Source organism: Caenorhabditis briggsae (genome assembly GCF_000004555.2).
Source record: "Caenorhabditis briggsae complete genome, chrIII, whole genome shotgun sequence".
NCBI lineage: Eukaryota > Metazoa > Nematoda > Chromadorea > Rhabditida > Rhabditidae > Caenorhabditis > Caenorhabditis briggsae.
Window position 1 is genome coordinate 6,866,736 of NC_013490.2, and position 22,748 is coordinate 6,889,483.

At 37.7% G+C, this 22,748-nt stretch overlaps 2 protein-coding genes across 2 annotated transcripts; both read right to left on the reverse strand.

Annotated features, from left to right (window-relative positions):
- Positions 1-11,667: 11,667 nt before the first annotated feature.
- Cbr-ndg-4 lies at positions 11,668-16,553 on the reverse strand (the record flags this gene model as incomplete). The annotated part of the gene is made up of 10 exons (XM_045243945.1): positions 11,668-11,826; positions 13,122-13,264; positions 13,307-13,499; positions 13,545-13,683; positions 13,731-14,144; positions 14,866-15,340; positions 15,697-15,854; positions 15,898-15,988; positions 16,161-16,265; positions 16,313-16,553. The coding sequence occupies 10 exons, from the start codon at positions 16,551-16,553 to the stop codon at positions 11,668-11,670; spliced, it is 2,118 nt and encodes a 705-aa protein (XP_045096377.1).
- Positions 16,554-20,018: 3,465 nt separating this feature from the next.
- Cbr-ifet-1 lies at positions 20,019-22,659 on the reverse strand (the record flags this gene model as incomplete). The annotated part of the gene is made up of 9 exons (XM_002642068.1): positions 20,019-20,101; positions 20,148-20,217; positions 20,261-20,338; positions 20,389-20,927; positions 20,980-21,813; positions 21,859-22,057; positions 22,102-22,205; positions 22,252-22,442; positions 22,484-22,659. The coding sequence occupies 9 exons, from the start codon at positions 22,657-22,659 to the stop codon at positions 20,019-20,021; spliced, it is 2,274 nt and encodes a 757-aa protein (XP_002642114.1).
- Between the last annotated feature and the right edge of the window lie 89 nt (positions 22,660-22,748).

Genomic DNA, 22,748 nt, shown 5'->3' on the forward strand with positions numbered 1-22,748 from the left:
AAGACGTTGGAGCAAATGAAGTTCAGTCACGTCATTCTGAATTTCGAAACTAAATAAAGAAAAGGAGTGGGCTGACAAAAAAGATTATGGTAACGGATATTAGAAGATAGATTAGAAGAGACAAGAGATCCTGAAGCCCCTACAGTGATCACAGATTCTAGACGCACCGTGTACTTTTCGGAACGTTTTTTCAAAAAAACATTTCCCCCGCTTTTCCCGATGGAATGCAAAGTAGAAGCTCAGAAGTTCAATTAATTCAATTATTTCAGTTCAATTAAAGGTTTCGCTTCGAGACCAACGCTAAATTTATTGTATTAGATAGTATTACGGTTATTCGCGTTCGAGCGCATTTACAAGACGTCAAGAATAAACACTGTTTGAACGAAATAGGTTCAAAATACACAAAAATTATAATAAATGAAAGAAAGCCCAAAAATGGTTTCTACCCTCAACGAATAGAGTAAAATGAAAAAGTCAGAGTCCATACAGGTGTGCCCGTTCCGTTACCCTTTTCTGACCCTTCCCTTCTCATCCGTTTCGCGGACAATGTGAAGATCAAAAATGATTTCTCATAAGTATAACTCCGACACTTTTTGAAGAGAAGAAGTGTGAATCCGAAGAAAAGGACGGTCTCTCTTGAATCTGTAATTCACACTCCAGTGATAGCGATGTGATCAGAGGAAAACATCTTTTTGATCTCTGTCGGCATATACGATTCCCAGCTCTCAGACTTTGTCTACCCGTTGGAAGGGGATTGAACATCAACCAGTTCTTTTTTTTCTAGAATCATAATTTTGCTGAAGCACAAGCTGAAGCTGGCGTCGTTTAACCTATAATTTAAGTCGGTGCGAGCAGTATATTTTCTTTTTTCTTCTTCTCTGGAAGGTGCTATTATTTCGGAAAAGAGCTAGAAAGAAAAACTTCGAGGAAGGGGATCATCCATCTCGAGAATTCTTTGAAGCCAGAATTGGTAAAAAGGGGCGGAGCTTGGTAAGTGTAAAACGAAAATAGGTCAATTAAAATAATCACCAGCAGTACGTTGAAACCGTTTTCTTTGCTCTCAGACTCCGCCCACCTCGTTTTTTCTCTGTGCTTCCTTGATTCGATGCGGTATTTCGATGGTAATTACCAACCAAAAATAATTAGAATAATTGCTCCAATCCACCAGCCTTCACACGCCTTCAGAAGAATAGTCATAGTAATTCGTTTTTAGTTGTAGCAGTAAAACCTCCATCTCTTCTTTTTTTTTCGGATTCTCATTCCCAAAGTCTCACTTGTTTCTTTTGCGATGTTTTTCATTTTTATTGTTTTGGCTCTTCTACAAAAAAGGTTCATTCACACTTAGGTGATTATTCGGTATCTGTTTATCGGATTCGGTGAATTTCTTTATGCTGGACCGCCATGTAAAGAGAAGGTATCATGGATATCATCTGTTCTCCTGGGATTCTGAGAGTCCCACTGTAGGCGGAGAGACTTTTCGCTTTGTGATTCTCTAGAATCTTTTCCCTAGATTCTTGACCCTTTTTTTTGAATTTTCAAATTGTAATGGCTGAAACTTAGTCAATGGAACTGAACGAACAGTGTGGTTCCATCAGATACAAACTTACCTTATAAATTTTTTTGTCTCCATATGGCTCGGCATTCAGCACAGCTTGACCCAAACCACGCTTCTTCTCCAACCACCATAACCTACCGTCGATTACCCAATACTACCTGATCTTTATCTTTTTGCCACACACCTGCTACATCTGTCTCATCCTTGTCGTCCGGTAGGTATGCTTATCTAGATCTTCATACCATAGCTAGACGTCTTCTCTAAACGACCGGAAAAGGTATACAACATAGTTAACCCAGGAAAATTCTCTCCGGGAGAGATATCCGTACGGACGTCAATCATTTTGACAATCGAATTCCCTCTTCAAGATCCGTGAAAATAGGAGGAAACGTTGAGTTGAGTTAAAAGATGGATTGTTTCTCAAATTTTGAGACTTTCGAGTCGTTCATAATTGCCTTCTTACGGTACATGTTTCTCATTTCGATCGTGACAAGTAGAAGATGTACAGCATGCCACGTGTCAATCAAAAAAGGGAACATATTTCGGAAGGTAGCAGGTGTACTAATCCAGTCGACACTCTCCCCGTATGTTCATAAACCCCGGAAGGCGATTTTTGTGAGGAGAGAGCAATAGGAACATGTCAAGTGTAGGGAAAAAAATAGGTGTCAGAATCGTTTCGACCTCTTCTTGACTTTTAGAAAAAGGACCATAGGCGGTAAAACCTTCAAAAGAATGGAAACCTCGATGTCAAGTTTGAGCTCAATTATCTCAATTCCGAGGCAATATTTCAAATGTGTCAACTGACAAAACACTCTCAAAATCATGATGAACAGTTTATCAGTTGAAAACTTTTTGATATATTTTACAGAAACTGAGAAAAATTTGCCCAAAGTTGAAAGATTGAGAATTTTCGAGAAAGAGAAGAATAGATTCCCAACTATGGTAAGAGCAACCCTTCGATTCCCAAGTTTCTGAAGTCTCAAAGAGTTGTACTTGAACGCTCTGTTGCCAAACTTAACCCCATTTTAACCCCATGTCATTTCTTTTATATCCCTCGAAAAAAGTCTGTTATGCTCGAATGAATAGACGGAATCAAATAAATGAAAGGATTAGACCATACCTATGCAACATGTTCCTATCCACCTGAGACCCACATGCTCCGTTCTATTGTTACGTGGTCCAACTAATTACAGGACTCCTTGACTACTGTCCAGACATCCCGCAGTGCATTCTTCCCCTTTTGGGTACATTGTCTTGAATTTAGGGGTTCTTTTTTCGAAAAAGCTTTTGGGGGTCATAAAACGAACACGAATCGGCAGGGTTTATGTCAACACCTGCCATCGTATGTGGTGCTATAATGACCTCGATAAAAGTCAGTTTTTGTGGATGATGATGGGATGGGGAGGGGATGTGGGAGAAGGAACAGACACCAGAAGAAGCATAAAAAGCATCATGAAAAAGGGTTATTAATGAGTTTTTGTTAATGATGATGAGACAGAAAAACAATATATTTTAACAATGAAACGCGGAGGGAAAATGAGGTGATTCAACTGGGACTTTTTCAAATGTTTCGGGTCCTTCGTTTTGTGAATTTGGATCTTTTTTGTTTTGATAAGGAAAAGTCTCACAATTTTGTACTTTTTTTTCAAAATTGAGTAATTTAAATGAGTAACATAGAACTTCGAGTCTTTAAGATGGTCCGCTAGATTTCTGGCCTCACAATAATACCGTTAACACTCTGATAGCGGGCCACTCTATACTTAACTTAGAACCCATATACCTCAGTTCCTATAAAAGATATCAAAAAGTGATCAACTGACAAAATGTTTATTATAAAATGAAAATTTTTTTGTCAGTTGACTACTTGTTGATATCTTTCAAAGGAACCGAAATAAATTGGATCAAAATTAAAAGTTAGGGGTGGCGTCCTATCAGAGTGTTTACGGTAAAAAACATCCTTTGAAATGGTCCTGAAGATTTCTGGATTCACTAAAATATGTACTTCTCGGAATAAAAATTTAAAGACTTTTTGATTTATGTACAAAAATATTAATTGACTTTCCACCGAATCTTGTACTTTGCTGCTCAATGATCCCCTAGTGAATCGGAATTTACTAAACCAAATCAAAAAAAACTTTTAAATATACCATTTCTAGTATTGGGATTTTTCCAATCACTTGTACTTTCAATTATCCCATCCACATGCTCACACTTATTTATCTCACTGCATTCCTTCCTGATCTAGATCTCAACTCCTTCATTCAATCCTTCGTGTGAATCTGTCACTTTTCCTCTCCATCTGGTACCGTATCATGCATATCCATCACTTCCTGTTCTATCCTTTAAGTTCATCTGAGGTTATCTAAAACTCTTGATCATCTTCCCCCTCATCCATATGTTCCCATTTTGATCCCTAAATTGCTCTTGGTGACGTGGCAACATTCGCTCTCTTGACCTCCCCAACTTCTCTAAAATGGGTTACCTACCGTAATCCTCTGCTTCGTTTCGTTTGTTTTTTTTCGTTTCCATCGACTTCCGGATAGAGGTCGTCCCGACCTTCTTCTTCTTCTTTTTCCCTCTCTCAAAACTACCGTAATCCTTTTCGAAAACCACAAAAAAGCGCAGTGAGGCAAATTGAAGAGAGTATGTGATCTGTAGGGTTTCAGAGAAAATAGAGAGGAGCAATTATGTGCCCGAGGCGCCACGTCTTCTTCTCCTTCTCCTCTTCTTCTTTTCCACTCTCTCTGGATACACGAAACCCGACAATTATTCCTTCACAGGGAAAACGAAAGATTTTTTTCTTTCTCAAAGTCTCTGTGCCTTTCTCTCTTTTTTGGTTTCCTTTCCATCTATATAGTCAAAACTTGTCTTCTTTTTTATTTTTTTATTTTGGAGAAAAAGAAACCAAAAGAGGAGGAAAAAGAAGTCAGAAGTCTGTGTCTTTCGGAGGGGGATACTGTAGATGAAAAGGAAGAAAAAAGAGAGAGGTGGTTGGTTGTAAATACGGAGGACCGAGATGCTTGTTTTTCTTGTTTGCATCTTCTATTTTTTCAGTCTGTTTTGGAATATTGAGGGACTGGAGAAACAGGAAGCTATCAGTATCTGAATTACTGTGCAAGATTGGAATTGAAAAATAGAGATCAATGGGCAGAGAAATCATAATTTGAAACACTTGTGCACAATTACCCGGACTGATAAAAACTGGTATTTCTTTAGACACAAGTATCTTGGAAGCACGAAAATTGATAGAAATATGATTTAAAGTTTGATTCAAAGCGATTCCTCAAGCCTAGGTGTTGATATGAATGTTCAAAGATGAGAAATATTACTTGCACGCCGTTGTGATTTTCATGAGATGAAGCAACTTTGACAACTCAGCTCAAAATTGGTCAAATAATTTGGAACTTGACCAGGTTACTGATAAAATATTCAAATATGTACACTCAACATTTGAGCCCAGTACAACGGTTTACTCAATTTTTATTCTAGTACAAAATTTAGTCCGGCTATTTATGCTAATTATTAATTAATTACCTTGTATGTTACTCAGCAAATTTTTGGCACATGTGTCGCTACTTGGGGCACCGGTGCCGCTGCAACGCGGTAATCGTGCCCGGGGGGTCGGGGCACGCATGCATTTTGCGTGCCGTTGCCGTGCCGTATCCGTGCTCATGTGTGCCGTTATTTGAAATTCTTTCCCCAAAATTGATTTCAATATTTTCTTTAAATTTAACAGTTTATTCGATTAGAAATTCAAAAAAAAGAGTAACAAAAAAAAAAGAAAAAACGATCATTTAAATCTGTAGAGAAGATTGTGTCGAAGATGTCGAATTTCGATGAAAGTAACTTTCCTACTCCTCTTCTCCAGCTTTATTGGCGTTGGGCTTGGCAGGGTGTTTCTGAAAGAACTTTAAAGATTATTTACATAATTAATTGGATGAAAACTCACATTTCTTTGGACGAATTGCTGATCCATTAGAGTTTGTCTGATATTTTAAGGGAATTGCAATATTTTTAAAACGCTGGTTGTAAAATTTTTTTCTGAAAATGTTGACTGAAAATAGTAAAATAAACTTTTTGTTGTTTTAAAAGACTTTCAAAGCGTTTTCGAAAGTCGATTCCAGAAAATCAACTATCTATTTCCTCTGATAGAAGACCACCCAAACTTTCAACTTTGAGCTGAATTATCTCAATTCCTGTAAAAGATATCAAAATTTTTTCAACTAACAAGTTGTTTATCATAACATCACCAACATTATATAATTGACCAATTTTTTACATATTTTACAGAAATCGAGATAATTAAGCTTAAAGTAGACGGGTTGGGTAGGCTCCTATTAAAATTCGATTGTGATATCCATCTAGCAAAATATCGCATTTCCATTTTTTAAAACATTATAACAACTGTCTGCTCATCTACCGCAATCCTCCAACATAACTCCAACTTTTATTTTTCCTTGATTATATCTTGCAACCTCCCCGGAAGAAAATTCCCTCGACCCTTTACCGTTCTACCGGCGTTTTCTTTCAACCAAGATTTTCACCCTTTCTAATTGCTATTTTTCAGATAATCCCATTTGGAACCCTCTTCATTGATGTTCGCACTTTGCTTTCTTTCAGATTGCCGTATTTGATAACTTTTGTTGTTTTTTGGCCATGAGTAACGGTGCGTATTTTATTGTAGGGGGTTCTAGGTATTTTATACTCTTTTGGTTATAATAAATCTTTTAAAATATAAGCTGAATTTCAAAGTTTAAAAGAATGAACATTGAGTTGATACTCATCGATGTTCCTCTTCCACATTCTGTCCATCATTCATGTCTTCCGTTTATACCCTATATGTGCACGTGCTCACAGACAACTGACAGATTCCACCTGTAATATAACACTTGTCGCTAACATGAAAAAGAGACAGATGTGACTATGTGAAGACGGAAGGAAGTCTGAAGATGATGGATCTGAAGAGAAGGAGTTCATCTGAAATGGGGAAATTTCGAAAGTAGCCCTATTTGAAATTACAGGAAATTTGGATGTTTTGTACTGTGATAATTTCATATAATAGAAAGATAATTTTTTGAACGAAAATGAATCAGAAAGTAAGAAAATATCATACTTTTCCTGGACGGGCCATGCAGTTTCTAAATGAAACGTTCTCCGGTCCGGCCGGTCGACCCGGGTCAGATTCTGTAATTTTCAAATTCTAAAGCTTTTTGAAATGTTCGAGAGATTTCAAAGTTTCTGTGCTTTTGTAAGGGCGGAGTATTTCAGGAAACCTTTGAGGTGGAAATCATTTCTCAAGAATTTTCAAAAAAAAAATCAGATATCAATAATTTATAGTCTAGATTATTTTTTCAGAAGTTCAATCATTAAGTTCATTTGTTTGAAATTTCCTTTGAATTATCGTCTTTCTTAAAAATCCATATTTTTAGAACTTGATGACCCCCGATGAATACAGTAATCCCGAATATTCATCCGGAAACATTTCGCTCTTCGGACACCCCATAAAATCGACACTTTCCAAACATGCTCAATCGAGCGTAGTGTATACATTTCTATCGTCTTCTTCTCACCACCCTTTCATCCTCTTCTTCTTCTTCCTTCTCTTTTATTTTCAAATATTCTGGGCGGCAAAACACGCACCTAATTATAGGAAAAGAGCTCCTTTTTCTCCCGGAAAGACCTTCCTTCTCCTTCTCAGTTCATGTCGGTATCTTTTCACATTGTGACAGAAGAAGAAGCGGTTGGGACGTTTTCCTCCCTTTCCACAGGTGATTTCAAAGAAGAAGGACGGTGTGGATAGAGCCGGATTGGAGGAACATCGTGTGCCATATGGTCGGAACGCTTTAGAGGAGATATATCCATCGATGGAGGTGCTTCGACACTTTTTTGAATTGCTTTTTTATTGGCTAGACAGAAGGTAAGAAGGGGTCATTCGTTTTCTAACAAGGCGATTTTTCATTCTAAAATATTCTGATGTAAATGTTATGGTATTTCTGGATCTAATTAAAGATTGGAGAACCTACGAATGGTCAGCTCACAATTTCAGAATCTAGAATTTTGCAAAAATTCGTCTAATCCATACAATACCGGGAACTGTGTCGGTCTTCTCCTGTTTTCCTGAACAATGGCGCCTTCTATTCGTGGTTCTTTTCTCTCTCATTCTCTTCTACGGAAACAATTCATCTCTCAAAGCTCTGTGCTCCAGAATCGAGCAAAAAGAAAAAGGAAAAGAGACCACGACCCATAATTATCGACGGGAAACTTCCGGAGCTGGGCGCAGCGGCGATTCGAAGTATTCCGGAGAGAAGTGACGATATATTGTTGGAAGAAAAGGAAGCAAAAGAATGGGGACTAGTGTGAGAAATGCAGTTTATAGTGATGGAAAAATAATGGGAATTCAAGGATTCGTTTTCTCTAAACAATTAGAAGAAGTTCGAACAGTAGCACATGACTACGGTAACACCTCTCGAAGACACAACCCTCCACTTGAGTGGCAGCAACAAAGAGCAATCAATTCTTCCGGTTTGGAGATATAATTGAGTGTGAACATATTGGACATTGTTTTGGCACATGGACTAGGGGCCTTTTAGACCATGCGCTCAAAAGTTTAGAATACAAGGAGCTAAATAAAAAAAAACTGTTAATGGAAAAAAAGAGAACAACATGCCGCAATTCATTCTTCTACTCATTTAGGGACTGAAAATGTTAGTTTTCCAAGATAACATAAATACAAACTTCTGATTTTCTGGAGAATAGAAATATAGTTTTTCCTGAAAAATTATAAAAAGGAAAATCAACTGTTTCGGAAGCATATACTGCAAACTCTTTAATAGAACGCCCCCCCCCCCAAAACCGTCAACTTTGAGCCAATTTATCTTGGTCCCTGTGAAAGATATTTAAAAGTTGTTAATAAACAAAATGTCAATTATGATATCTTCCTTATTTATAAAACGCTAGAGGCGTCTGTCCGTCCTCGTGTCCGTCTGTGGACTTTTGAAAAAATTGAAAAATACATTTATATTTACGTGACCCTTTCATTTAGAAAAAGTGAGAAACGAAGCGACGAACATTTAAAAAAATAGATTGAATCGCGCCGAAGGCGCACCAGCTTGCTGGTGAAAAATATTTTATTAGTTGAACACTTTTCGATATCTTTCACATAGACCGAGATAAAATGGCTCGAAGCTTAAAGTTATGAATCAAGTTTAAAGTTATAAAACACCTACACTTCCCAAACTGACACTGAAAAAGTTGGAAATTTTTTGAACGGTATTGCACTGCACCACATTAGAAAAAAAATCTTTAACTTGATTTTGGGAAGTCTTAGAACGGAATTTCACATATACCGTACCTGCTATAGAAGTATCATATGTCACACCTATTCTGAACACATCCCCGCTGCATCAAATTCCACGTGTTTCCAGATGTAACACCAACTGAAATTGTATCTCTCCCGATTCAGAAAAGGTCAGAAACTGAATGGAAACAATAGAAAAAATGTTACAACACATGCCTAATTAGTGCCACCTGTACCGAAAAGAGGTGCCACCGAGAGCATCTTACTTCTTTTGTCAGTAGTAATTGGGTGTCAGCATCTGTATTTTTCTTCTTTTTTAGAAACGAGGTGTTCTTTTTGTCAGGTATCCAACTGTGAAGAGGTACTCGAATGGCAAAGAAGGGGTTTATAAGAGAGGATTATGGTAATAAGTAATTAGGATTATGTAAACAAACGAAAAACTTTGAAATTGTCATGAATGGCTTTCAGATCAAAAAATTCTGAGTGTAGCTACTTTATAAATTCTATGGATTTCACAGTAATGTAATGGTATCAAAGACTACCGTAAAACCTACAGTAAATGACTTTAAACTGTGAGCCCATTTTTTTGGCTTTCTGTCAAAGATATGAGAAAGTTGCCAACTGATAAACGGTTTATCATAATATCAGAAATGTTTAGTCAGGTGACAAATTTTTTATATCTTGCATAGGAAATGATATAATTGAGCTCAATGTTGATAAGTGTGGACCCATCTGTTAAAAGCTTTACGGTAGATCAAAAGCTCGTTATTTCGAAATTTCGTAATTCAAATACAGATGGACATTTATCACAAGACATTTATCACAAGCGAAACCGCCAATTTGAGTCATCAGCTGGAAATCCAACTATTCCCATTCCCAGTAACTTATGCAACCTTTATTGTTCACTTTTTCCTTTGTATAAAAAAAGAAAATGACAGTTTTCTTTTTGATATTTATTATACCTTCCTATGTGCGGACCACTCGAAGTGATTTATATCCGCGAACAACTCGTATACCGGAATGAAGAGACAGAGAAAATTCCTCTAATCCGTCGGCATGCGTATCCATAAAGCAGTCGGAAGAGGTGAAAAGAAAGAGTCCCATAATGAAAACAATGGACAATTCGAGGACATACACTGGGACAGGCGGCACACTCTTTTTACAGTCTTTTATATTCGCAACAACTTTTTTTATGAGAAATTGAGGTGGTGACAAGGTCAGAGCGCATAAAAAACTAACACCGACGGGAGAGAGACAACGCCCTGTTTTTGGAAATTTAGTAAATTTCCAGGGGACTATGGATTACTGTAAAAATTCAAAATTTCAAATTGGCAGTTTAATATCCGCAACATATTGCTTGGATGATTCTTTCAAAACTAAAATTTTACTTCTTCTATAGGGTGGCGCATAAATACCCGTCCAATGGTTTGTACTAGCATAAAGTTTGAATAAAGCATTGTACTCGGCTCAAATCTGGAGTACAAAAACCCAAATAATTCACCACTAAACTGGCTAAATTTCAAATTATTTGATCAACTTTGAGCTGAGTTATCGATTGTCAAAATTGTTTGATATCATGAGAATCACAACGGCGTGCAAGAAACACTACACCGTTCAGGCAAATAATCATTCGCTGCCAGATCATTTGCTACCGGATCAATTGCTACCGGTGATCAATTGCTACCAGTTATCATTTGCTACCACAGGATCATTTGCTACCGGTGATATGTCGCTACTAGATTAACTGCTTTGAAACAAGAAGCCTGATGTTAAACACAAACTGGCAAATGGTCATTAGGATGGGATCTGAAAAGTTGATACTTGGGAACAATTGTTATATGTCTAGTTGTTCTGAAGTTCCGAAATTCTCAGATTCCAAAATTCCAAAGTTCTGAAACGCTAAGAATTCTGAGATTTTCAAGCGCTGAAATTCAGGAATTCAGAAACTCCCTCAGAAAAATTGTACCCCCGAATCACGAGTGTTGTACCCCTAAATGAAATGAGTTGTACCCCCCGAAGTCGCCTGAAACAAGGGAGCCAATAAAATTTACAGTATTGAGGCACAACTTTAAGACATGTATTGTACTGTAAGACATGGATTGTGTCATAAAAGCCCCAGTATTCACACACAGCAACTTGTACCTTTCATATCAGTTGTGTCTTTGAAATCTGGAGAAAACATAGAACCTGTGTCATATCAACTAAACATATAACTATTGTTCCTAACTATCAACTTGTCAGATCCTATCCTATTGTCCATTTGCCAGTTTATGTTCAACATCAGGCTTCTTGTTTAATGGCAGTTAATATAGTGGAGACATACCACCGGTAGCAAATGATCATTTGGTAGCAAATGATAACTAGTAGCCATTGATCACTGGTAGCAAATGATCCGGTAGCAAATGATCTGGCAGCAAATGGTTATTTGCCCACCGTTTATCTTTGGAACATCATAACAATACCTAGACATGAGGAATTGCTTTGAAAATTTCAGTAGCTTTGAATCAAACGTATAATGATATTTCTACCAATGTTCGTGCTTCAGAGATGCTCATGTCTAAATATACACCCGTTTTTATCAGTTTGGCTAATTGTGGGCCACCCTGTAATTTGAACGTTCTGTTTTAGTCAGGCAGTTCTAAACTAGAACAATTTTTTTCATATCAAATGGTTCATTTTCATAGTTCGTATATAAAACTTTATTTTTATCACAATCGTTAAAAATATCACAAGCTCGATTCTAATTATTTCATTTAAAAAATAAACTATTTCCAATTCAACCCGTTGTCATCTGTTGCTCTTCTCCTATTTTTCTCTAAACCGCTGCTGCTCTCTGTTGTTCCTGTGTATGTGCTTGTGCATATCGATGCATTTGTTCCGGATAAATTAGATATCTGATGGGTCTTGTCACGAATATATCCAAGAAAATCGCAATCATGTAGGAGAGAAGTGCGGCCGAAATAGCGGTGTACAGCTGAAAGAAAAAAGAACAATTTAGGGTGAAAATGAACACCTGTGTTAAATGACCAAAAGCAAATGGAAAATGTGTGTCAAAAAAGAGAGAGTACATTTCGCGGGTCATTTGAGATTGTTGATTTGTCATTCAACCTACCTTTTTGCACCTGGGCAGCCTACATTTGTCTTTTCACTTTTTTCCAATCTTTTTAATTGAAATTTTTGTAAAAGGACTGGGGAAAGGGACCGAGAGATCAGAATACCGTAAAGCCTGTGATAGAAGGGCCCCAGAATTTTTAACTTTGAGCCAATTTATCTCTGTTCCTATCAATGTTATAAAAAAGTTGTCCACGGATAAAACGTTTATCATGATATCAGAAGTTTTTTGTCAGTTGGTACATTTTTGATATCTTGCATAGGATTTGAGAGAAAATTGAGCCCCAACTTGACCGTGTGTGGGCCTTTCTATTACAGATTTTACAGTACGAAAGCAGGTTTAATAATAAAGCCTTGGTTTAAGATGCAATACTTTTAAAGACAACCGTTGACAGCATATTTTCCGAAACGTTAGAGTTTCCAGAAACCTCAACTACGGTAAAATTTACAACAAAAAAGCCCCCGTACTGTCAACTTTGAGCCGGTTCATCTCGGCTAATATAAGAGGTATTAAAAACTATTTACGACTGATAGATAGTATTTACAACTGACAAAATACTTCTGATTATGATAAACATTTTATCAGTTGACAATACTTCTTGATTTTTTTCGTAGGAACCGAGATAAATAGGATCAAAGTTGAAAGTTAGGGGGCACTTATATAACAGGTTTTACGGAAATCTTTCAAACCGTTGAATTGAAGTCTTCTCAAAAATTTTCATTTTTTTTAGCAAACAACAAATTTAGCATTTTTCCAAAAGAAATGGTTTTTGAAAGTAATTATTCCTAGTTTTCATAGCTCTGATAGTCTCACAATCAGGTGTTCGTCTCACTTCAGCCACTTATCACACAAAAAATTATGCATTTACCATTAGAGATGATTTTTTTTGAAGTCCGTATTACTAAATTTGATTTCCGAAAATTTCAGGTGTCTTCTCAATATGAGAACTTTCAAATGTCGGCGCAAATTTCAAGATAGGAAGAGTTGCATGAATAAACAAAAAGCCTTCTATTTTGGCGGGAAGAGTGTCATGCCAATCACACATCAATCTGATTCTCTCTTCTACTTTTCTCTTTCTTTTCATCAATTATTCACTCTTCTCCCTCTGACGAATGCCGCGCGCGAGAAAATCCAAAAAGAGAGAAAAAAGGACCTACCGTACTCCAATGAGTTGCGTAAGCAGGCTTGTTGAGGGATGAGAAAAAGTAGAGAATGATGGGTTCAGCGACAACAAGAGCAACCCAGGTGACTTTAGAAAGTGGAGTGAATGCACGCCATTCCAGAAGAGCATTGATCCATTCTAAACTTATTCATGAACTCAGAAATTTTTTAAAGAACTAACTGAATGCTCCGTGATGGCAAAGATAGACGAAAGAAAGAAGAGAGAAAGACCACATTGGTCTATGAAAAGCTGCGTACAATGCATTCATAAATCTGAAATTGGATGACCAGTTCCAAGCTGAATATGGGAATGCTCCAACGAATGGGAAGATTCCAGAAGCAATGCATGCAACTGCTAGAATTGCATGCCATCTCTATAAAATATCAAGAGAATGAAAGAATTGAAATTCATCGCTTACATATCGTAATCCCATTTTTCTAAGATCTTCAGATGCAGTTGCACATCCGATTCCGAAAATGAATCCCAAGCAATAGCTGCTACTTCTAGCAAAAAGACTGAGCATCAGTTGATCGTATACTGCATAAATCTTTTCCAGTCTTAAACAATTTCTTATTTTTCTGTTTCAAATAGGGGTTCAACTTACGGTTCAGGTTCTAAAGTGAGCATCGGAGCAGGTGGGAGATCTTGTCTATAGGCTCGGACAAATGAGAAAACGATGGATGATCCGAAAATTAGGTAGACCACAATCTGAACGTTTACAAAATATCTAGACTGAATTTGGGGAGAAAATGAAACCTGAGTTATCATGACAAATTTGGAAGATAAGTAGATAAAGAGGATGAGAATCAAAAAGTATTGTGCTTCGAGTGAAATCACATATCCAAGATCAACGCAAGTGTCAGTAACATTGAACCAGTTATTGATAAACAACAGATTCTTCCACCATCCACCTTCACAACGATTCACAGTATCTGTATGAATCCACATTGGTCCAGATGAGACTCCCGGGAAGACAGTGTACATGAAGATTACACAGAAAATATAGGCAGGCCAGAATCTGAAAATACCGCATCATACACTTTTTAAAATATTGTTTCTAGTCTGTCTGAAGATTTTTTTAAATATCCAGAACTCTGAATTTAGAACTACTGTGACTTAAGACAAACATTTGTTAACTCAGAAATTCAATAAGTATTTTTGTTCCTTTTTTGCAAAAATTAATGCGAGAAAAGTTATTTTTAGATTATTTTTGAATCCGAGAAGATGGGCGAGAATTAAGCTAAGAACTTCGGAAATCGAGAGATTGGGAAATTTTTGAAATCCGGAATCCGAGTTTTTGGGAATTCGAGAATTTCTCCACTTCAAAATTTCCAAACTTGAGAATTAGGAATTTCAGAATTTAAGTGTTTTAGAATTTCGGAATTCATTATTTTTGAATCTCTAATATTGGAATAGCTGAGTTTCTGAATTCCCGAATTCCAAGATTCCCAAATATCAGTGTTTTCAAATTCCTGAAGTTAAGAAACTTTGAATTTTCAAAATTTGAAAATTCCAAATTCCAGATTTTTAGACTTTTTGAATTTCTTAGTTTTTTAAATTTCAAACTTCTGAATTTTCAAATTTCTATCTCCGAATATATGAATTTTCAAAATTTGGAAAATTCCGAATTCCGGAAATTCCGATTTTTGAATTTATTAGGTTTTAAACTTTCGAAAATGTTTTTCATAAAATTCCCACCTTGCTAATCTCTGTGCCACAGACTCCAAAGCTGATCTCACAGTTGGAACAGTCCCGAAAAGCATGTAAGTTGTATAAAATGCGGATAGAGCAAGAAGTCCATCGATTTGGTACGAATAGTTATTGACAATATGCATTGATAATGATGAAACGCCTTCGAAAGAAAATGCAACGTTTTCTGGAAATTTCGAATTTTGTTTTGAGAATCTTTTTTTCGTTTTACCAATATATGGAAGCATGAAGTGTAGACCATTCCACAAACAATTGTGAAAAATAAAAGGAATTCGAGACCATGAACAACATGAAGATGAGGAGAATCTCGTCGCGTCGAGAATGTTCTTTTTGCATTTTCAGAAATTGAAAAGCAATGAAGAACGGAATCATTCAGATGTGGTTGGATGGTAGAAACGGCTTGTGGGACCAACCAAACTGCGAATAAAACAAGCAGAAGAATGGTTATGGCTGACCAACGACCTTGGGATTCACATTCTACTTTTAGATTGTATGGGAGGTACACTGAAAATACATGATATTAAAAAAAACGTTCCAAAAGTCTAAAATTGGAAAATAGGTGAATTATGTTCTAACAATCATAAATCAGACGTCAAATATCAACTGTTAGTTGTTTTAAATCAATTCCTGTAAACTGTGCTCGGAAATATCTAGATTATCTACCGTAAAACCTGTGACACTTTGTTGATAACCTTTTTATATTTCTGACAAGAACCTAGAAAAATTGGCTCGAAGTTAAAAGTTAAGGGGCCCTTATATTACAGTCTTTACGGTATCGTGATCTCTTGTGAACCGATTTTTGAAATGATCTCTCAGTGCCTCTGATGACATTTTTGTCAAAAGATTTTTTGAAAACTAACATCCTGAAACTTTCGCCAAATCTTGAACAGAACAAGCAGCTGGGAAGCATACTCCAAGAATTATTGACAACGGATCAGTTTGTGGACATCCGGATTCCACACCAGCATCGGGAACTTCCATTTCAATTCGACAATATTGACCATCAAAAGATTTCTCACTGAAATAACTAGATTAAAAATGGTTGATCCAACTAATCTTACTCTCTGAGTACAGTACACAATTCATAGTCTCCAAGCCAGTAATAATTGCCTTCTGTAATTCCCGCAGCTGGCTTTCCCAACGAGTCGAACCCTTAAATTTGGTATCTTTAAATTATCAATAAAACTTTTATATCATATCATCAATAAAACTTTATCAATAAAACTTTTTAAAATCCATCAATAAAACTTTTTAAAATCATCAATAAAACTTTTTAAAATTATCAATAAAACTTTTTAAAATAGCTGAAAACTGATAAACTCACATCTCATCACCCAACTATTATCAGCCTTTTGATACGCACATTTGGAGCATTGCTCTTGCTCACTCAACGATTTGTTAACAATTGATTGACATCCGCTGAATGTATCTGAAGAAGGTTTCAAATTCCTTTCTCCTAAAAATTCTCTAACCAACCTGTCAATCGATCTGCCGAACAGAAAATGTGCTCAAATTGAGCTCGACACTCGGCTCCAACAGGCAACTGTTTCGATGCGTTACAAAATTTCGGCATTTTTTCCAAATCAAATTGTTTTCCACCGACTTTTGGCAATTTGTACTGATCCAGTGGTCTAGGTCTAGGAGGTATCCGAAAAGGGCAAAGTGTACAAGAAAGAGCCAAATGGCATAATGCCAGAATCAAGAGGAACGACCTCATCGGGTCAGCTGAAATGTGATTGTGAAAGCGTTTATTGATGTGAGTGAAGGAGAGAATAGGAACGGAACGGAAAGAAAAAAGAAGAAAAAGAAGAAGAAGAAGAGAAGAAGAGAACAAGGTTTCCAAAAAAAAAGAACCACATTTGTTTCCATCGTTTTAATTAAAAAAGACTTGCCAATTTTGATAACCATCTATCCCTTTAATCAATGCGATGGTTCCAAATTCAATGAACTAGGTTATATGAACTAAATGAGAATCTCACAAATATTGCAACTTTGTTTCTTCGGTCAAGAATCTCCCCATTATGAGCCACATACTTGTAAACCAGGTCCTGTCAAAGTTCCTTTTAGAATAAATTTTTCGGACCAATTAAAGCAGATAGGATAGAACTCGACGAGTACTACAAAATGATCTGATTCGGAAAACTGTATCTTTTGAATGAACAAAGTTATAGACAGAACGGGCAGAAAAAAAAACAGAGCAAGGTTCTGCTCGGCGGCATTTTGTCTTGTAACTTACACCATAGGCAAGATGAAGTTTTTTCAAATAGTACCATTTTGCAGTACTCGTCGAGTTCTATAATATCTAATTTATCGGGTCAAAAATAATAATTCTAAAAGAAACTAGGGCAGAGCCTGCGAAGACCCACCAGAGCCCCGTTTACAAGTATGATAAACACTGATCTCACAGAGCTTGTTAGACAAGCTCTTTTATTGATTTTCTCACTGTCATAGTTGTTTTCTCCACTTTTGTCATGATTTTCTGTGTTTCTTTTTTAATTATTTGATTTCCCAATATATTAACTAACCAAATTCGATGTTTCAATAAGCTTCTTCTTCTTTTCAGAAAAAATTCTCTACGTTCGGGATTTATGGAATTCTGTATAAGTATTAACAAAAAAAAATGGATCTGTGAAAGAGAAACGCCTGTGGCTGTGGCCAAAGGTCCCACAGAAAAAAAACTAAAAACATATCTTAGGTTACGGTAGTTGTCGTTGTGGGGCCTTCGGCCACGGTCTCCGGCGTTTCTCTTCCACAGCTCTGGTGTTTTTGTACCAGAATAATTGAAAATTTAGAATAATTGAAAAAGAGATCAGTCTCCTAAAAAATTTGACTTCATTTGACTTCCTAACAGTGTGAAAACGAAAACGAGGGAAAAAAGAGAGAATCGGTTTTTTGTTCCACAAAAATTTTAATGGAGTGAGAATTTGATAAGGAAGAATTGATTGGCGTCGAGGTGAATAGCAATTGGAATTAGAGACATTAACAACGTGGAATATTCAGTTTCCTTTCCAGAAATGTCTTCATGATTTTCTAGATTAACAATTCTAATGGAGTACCAAAATGATTGAAAACTTTTCAAAAGAAGGGAACGTTTTAGAATTACGAAATTGAAAGATACCCCATTCTAAAAAGTGTGAAATGAGAAAAACTGCCGTCGAAAGTGTCATTCTCGTATATTGTTCAAGACATTGGTCTACAGAATTAGAAGAGAAAAGATATGGGTTTTCTGACTGTCTGTGTCTGTTTATTTCTATCACACTCTCTCATTGATGTTATCATCAATTCACACCAAAACTGACAGAATGTTAACAAGAGTTTGGAAGAGAGGGCAACATGATAACGAAACTTTTGAGTTTCTCATCATGCTCAATAGGGATTAAGAAAAAGATGTTCTGGCTTTCAAATCATCAACTCATCATATCAATTCTCGAAGCGTTTTGATTCTGAATCGTGTCAAAAAACAATGAAAAAAACAAACAACGGAACAAAAATAGAACAGTGGTGTCTGTCCTGTAAGTTCTTTTTATATTATAAAGGAGGAGACAAAAGGTCATCCGAGGAGTAGAGAGACAGTGTGACGATTCTGTAGAACACCGTCGAAAACGACCTCCCGTCACCTCTTTGTTAATTGCATTCACTTCGAGCGCACAATGCGGTACTGTATTCATCCGACGGTAGTTTTTTCCAACGTGATAACATAATTTTATCAACTTGCGAAAAATCACGAACTCGTCAAAACTGAAACCTTTAATCCCTGTAGTGGTATAATGTCTGTCATTCCACATGGTCACAGTATGCGCCCTCTTTTTACTACAAATTGCAAAACATCAACTACTGTAACCCAAAATTATTTATTTTCAGGATTTATTTTCTCGAGTATTCCGTTATTTATTTTTCCGCCAAGCAAGTCGGAAAATAACAACTTTTAATTGTGGAAAAATTCACCTAAAACGCAGATCGAGAAAATTAATCCTGAAATGTATTTTTAGGTTACGGTAGTTGTCGTTGTGGGACCTTCGGTCACTCTTTTTTCGCTTTTATAGCTCCGTTTTTTTTGTACCAGAATTATATTCTACCGGTTATGAAACTGAGAGTGCGAGTCGGCTGTTCATTGTTCATTGTTAATGTGTGATAATGAAACTATTTTCATATCTCCAATCATTCATTTAATCCATATCCGAATCTTTTTCACAGAGCATAATTCTTCCTTCTAAAATAAGAACTCGAAATATACCTGCTAAAAGTTGGAACAAAGTGGTAAACTGCTTACAAAAAAAGAAGCACAAAGTGTGCTAAGAAGGAAAAGGTGGAAAAGAGCACGATAATTTAGGGTCTTACAATTTGTCGACACTAAACTTGCAATGTACAAAAATTCGGTGACAATTCATTTGAGATGGGGGAAAGAGACGGAAAAGAAAATGAGTGTACCCTTGTAAAACTATTCCTACTTTGGAGAGATCTTTTTTACAACCATTAAGGATGCTAGAAAGTCTCTGTGGTAGTTTTTATACAACCATTTTCGTAAAAGGGATTTGGAAGGATGTGGGTGTGCATGGAGGAACAAGTGGAAAACCAGCATACAGGAAAACATGAGGAGTGAACATAGTGTTCAATTATAGACAACTTTAAAGACTGGGCTTTCTTTTGGGGAAAGGGAAAAGTGAAATGATTCAGAAATGGGGGATCCTGTGAACCCGGAGCAAGGCACCTGGAGTCAGAGGAGTTCGCTTTACTACCGAGTACTACTCGAGCAGCGGGGGGATCAATAAACACGTTGAAGAGTCGTCAATATAACAAAAAAAAGTGGAACATCATTAGAAAAAATGAAAAAGAAAAGAAACAAACTTATTACGGGGAGAAATTATGAGATCCAGAATTGGATAAACCAACTACGATTGGACGCCAAAACATGGAAGACACCCCGCTGTTTCCTTCGATTTTTGATATCTTTAGAGAAAATCAAAGCAAATAGCGATGGTAAAGCGAATTTGATGAAACATGAGGGGTGGGGGGAGCAAAAAAAAGATAGGATTACATGAACAAGAGAGAAGCAAAACAATACGAATACATGACTATTTGTACCCGCTTCTTGGATGGTAAGCGATAAACATGTAATATATGTGAAGGGGTATGAAGAACAAAGAACACTGCTATTTTCAAACTGGGAAACACATAAGACGTTCTACTTTGGAACTGATGTTAATTGCTTCTCGAGATCTTCAAGTGACATTGGACGAGCCGAAGTTGGAATGCGATCACCAGATCCTGTATTGAAGATTACATGAAAAATTTATGAGACTTCAAAAAATACCTGTGAACTGGGAACCCTGAACTCCAGCTGCTGCCAGCAACTTCTCGAGAGGCGTTTGGATGGGTCCGACCTGAGATGGATTAGTTAAGACTGAAATTGTTACTACTATTCACCTGGGAAAGCTCGGAAGGCATCGCTTGCTGTTGGTGATGGTTGTGACTAGAAGCTTGTCTCTCTTGCATACCAGCCATCTGCATATGAACAATTCATTAATAAAAAGAACACCACTTTGATAACTGACCTGTGCTTGCTGTTGCATATGAGCCAGTTTGGCCATGAGGAGTTGCTGTTGTTGAGCACGAGACACCATCATTTTAATGTGATGCATTTGCGCTTGCTGCTGTTGCTGATGCATGAGCATTTGCACATTTGGTGGAAGCTGTTGTTGCTGACCGTTGACAGCACCATTTCCCCGTTGCCAACCAACTCCTGAGTTCATAGCCTGAACCATGTTAGCATAGTTCTGTTGCATTTGCAACTTCTTCAAATGATTTGCAGCATCTGATTGAGTCTGAGCATCAGAACCTTCCTGACCACCTTCCGGTGGGCTTTGGCTAGACTTTTCCTTCTTCTGCTCGGCATTCGAAGTACCTTTTTGAAGCTGGCGTTGTACTGAAGCAGGAATCATAGCTGGGGTACGGCCTTTTTGCTGTTGATGATGCTGTTGTTGCTGGTGATGCTGCTGGAGATTTTGTTGGTGCTGTTGTAAAGTTACAAATGTGAGAGTTTGCGACTGAAGGAATGCTTTGTTGCGCATCGATGCCATCCTCAATTGTTCACCTGGAATATTTGACTTAAACTTTTGATCTGTAGAGATAACACTCGAACTTACGGAGCTGTGCTGGAAGTTGTTGTCCATTATTTGCACGAACAGCAGCATTGATAGCTTCCTGGAGTTGGTTCTCAACGTATGCGTCTAGAACTAAAGGGTTTTGAGCAAAGCTGGCAAGAAGAGCTGGGTCAGCGAGTATCGGCATTCCTGTATGAACCATTGGGTGATGCATCTGTTGTTGGTGATGTGGGCCAACATTTGGTGGTGTGGCCTGTCTGTGGTGTTGCATATGTTGTGCAGCTTCGGCTTGTTGCTTAGCGAACTTTTGAAGATGATGCATCAGTTGTGCCTGTTGAGACGGATCCTGCAGTGGACTTCCCTTGGGTTGTTCTTTCGTTTCGACACCTTTCTCCAAATCCTCCAATCTCATTCCTCCCTTTATGTCACTATGTCCAGAAGAAGATGCATTGTTATCACCACCGCTATGTCCAAATAGTTTAGCGAGCATGGGGTTGGCTATGTTTTCATCATTACCTCCCCCAGCAGAAGCAAGAATGGCGTCCAGTTCTGGAGACTTGCTTTTCTTTCCGAAGAATCGACTAAGGCGACTAGTACCGCCTGCGGAGTCGTCGCCTTTTTGAGTGATCGTCATGTCTTCACTGTCCGTCTTCCGAGAAGTTTTTTGAATGTCGAGGCATCCCAAAAGAGCAGCCAGCTCTTGATCCGTCGCAGGGAGAGCTCCACCACCGGACGAGTAGGCGATTGCTGGATCATCGAAAGGTTCAGCAGTTTTCACTCCCGTAGAAGAAGGGCGAGATGCAACGCACTCCGTAGCCTCTGGCTGCTTTACCTCTTTCTCCTTCTTCTCCTTTGGATTTTTCTTAGCTTTGCCTTCTGTAAACGATAAAATATAATAAATGAGATATTATCACTTCTCACTCTTTGGCTCATCAAATCCGCGGAGCTCGATCATATCATCCATAGTCGTCGGCCCATCAGCCCATTCAGGCAACTTCTCACTGCCGCTAACACTATTCATACGATCCTCTCGTCTTGACCCGAACTTGGCGCCTCGAACCGATTCCTTCTTCCACTCAGTCCCACGAGCACCGCCCCTATCAAGCTGCCCTCCTTTTTGCTGAAACCCAACGATACAATTATGTGATATGCATGAACACTTACGAATGACGTCTTAAAGTCAGCTCCTCTAGGAGCAAACTTATCAGCGCCCCCAGTGCTTCCATTTCTCCAATTCTTCCCATGACCTCCCAATCTTTCGTATTCTCCTAAAGAATACAGTACATGGTTTTAACCTAGCGCTTGTTTGGATACCGTCTCGAGCTTTGTCATCATTTGGTGCTTTGCAGCCACCGATAAATGCTCTCCGTTGTGGAGAAAGACCCGTATTTTCGTCAGCGCCAGCGCATAGCGAATCAATTTTTTTCGACATAGGACGATTTTTGATCCCTTCAATTTCCCATCGGTGCTCAAGCCATTTCAAGGGAGAAAATTTTCCATCCTCGCTGTAATTTACTTTCACATCTTTTCTTGCAATGACACTAACCCATTGTAATCTTCTGAAAGGTTTTCCGGCCTCGTCATGCTTGCTTTCGTGGTTCTCAGTTCCATCATTCGTTCCCGACTGTATGTTCTGATTGGCGGCGTCGGAAGGGTTCCTCCGGTGCCGAGAAGGGTTGAGACCATGGGGATGATAGCTTCGTCGTCTAGATGACTAGTCATATTTACACTGAAAATAAAACTTTTGAAATTATTTTGGCTTTAAATCAGAACAACGAGGCACTGCTTGCATTCATGAGGAAAGTTTGCTG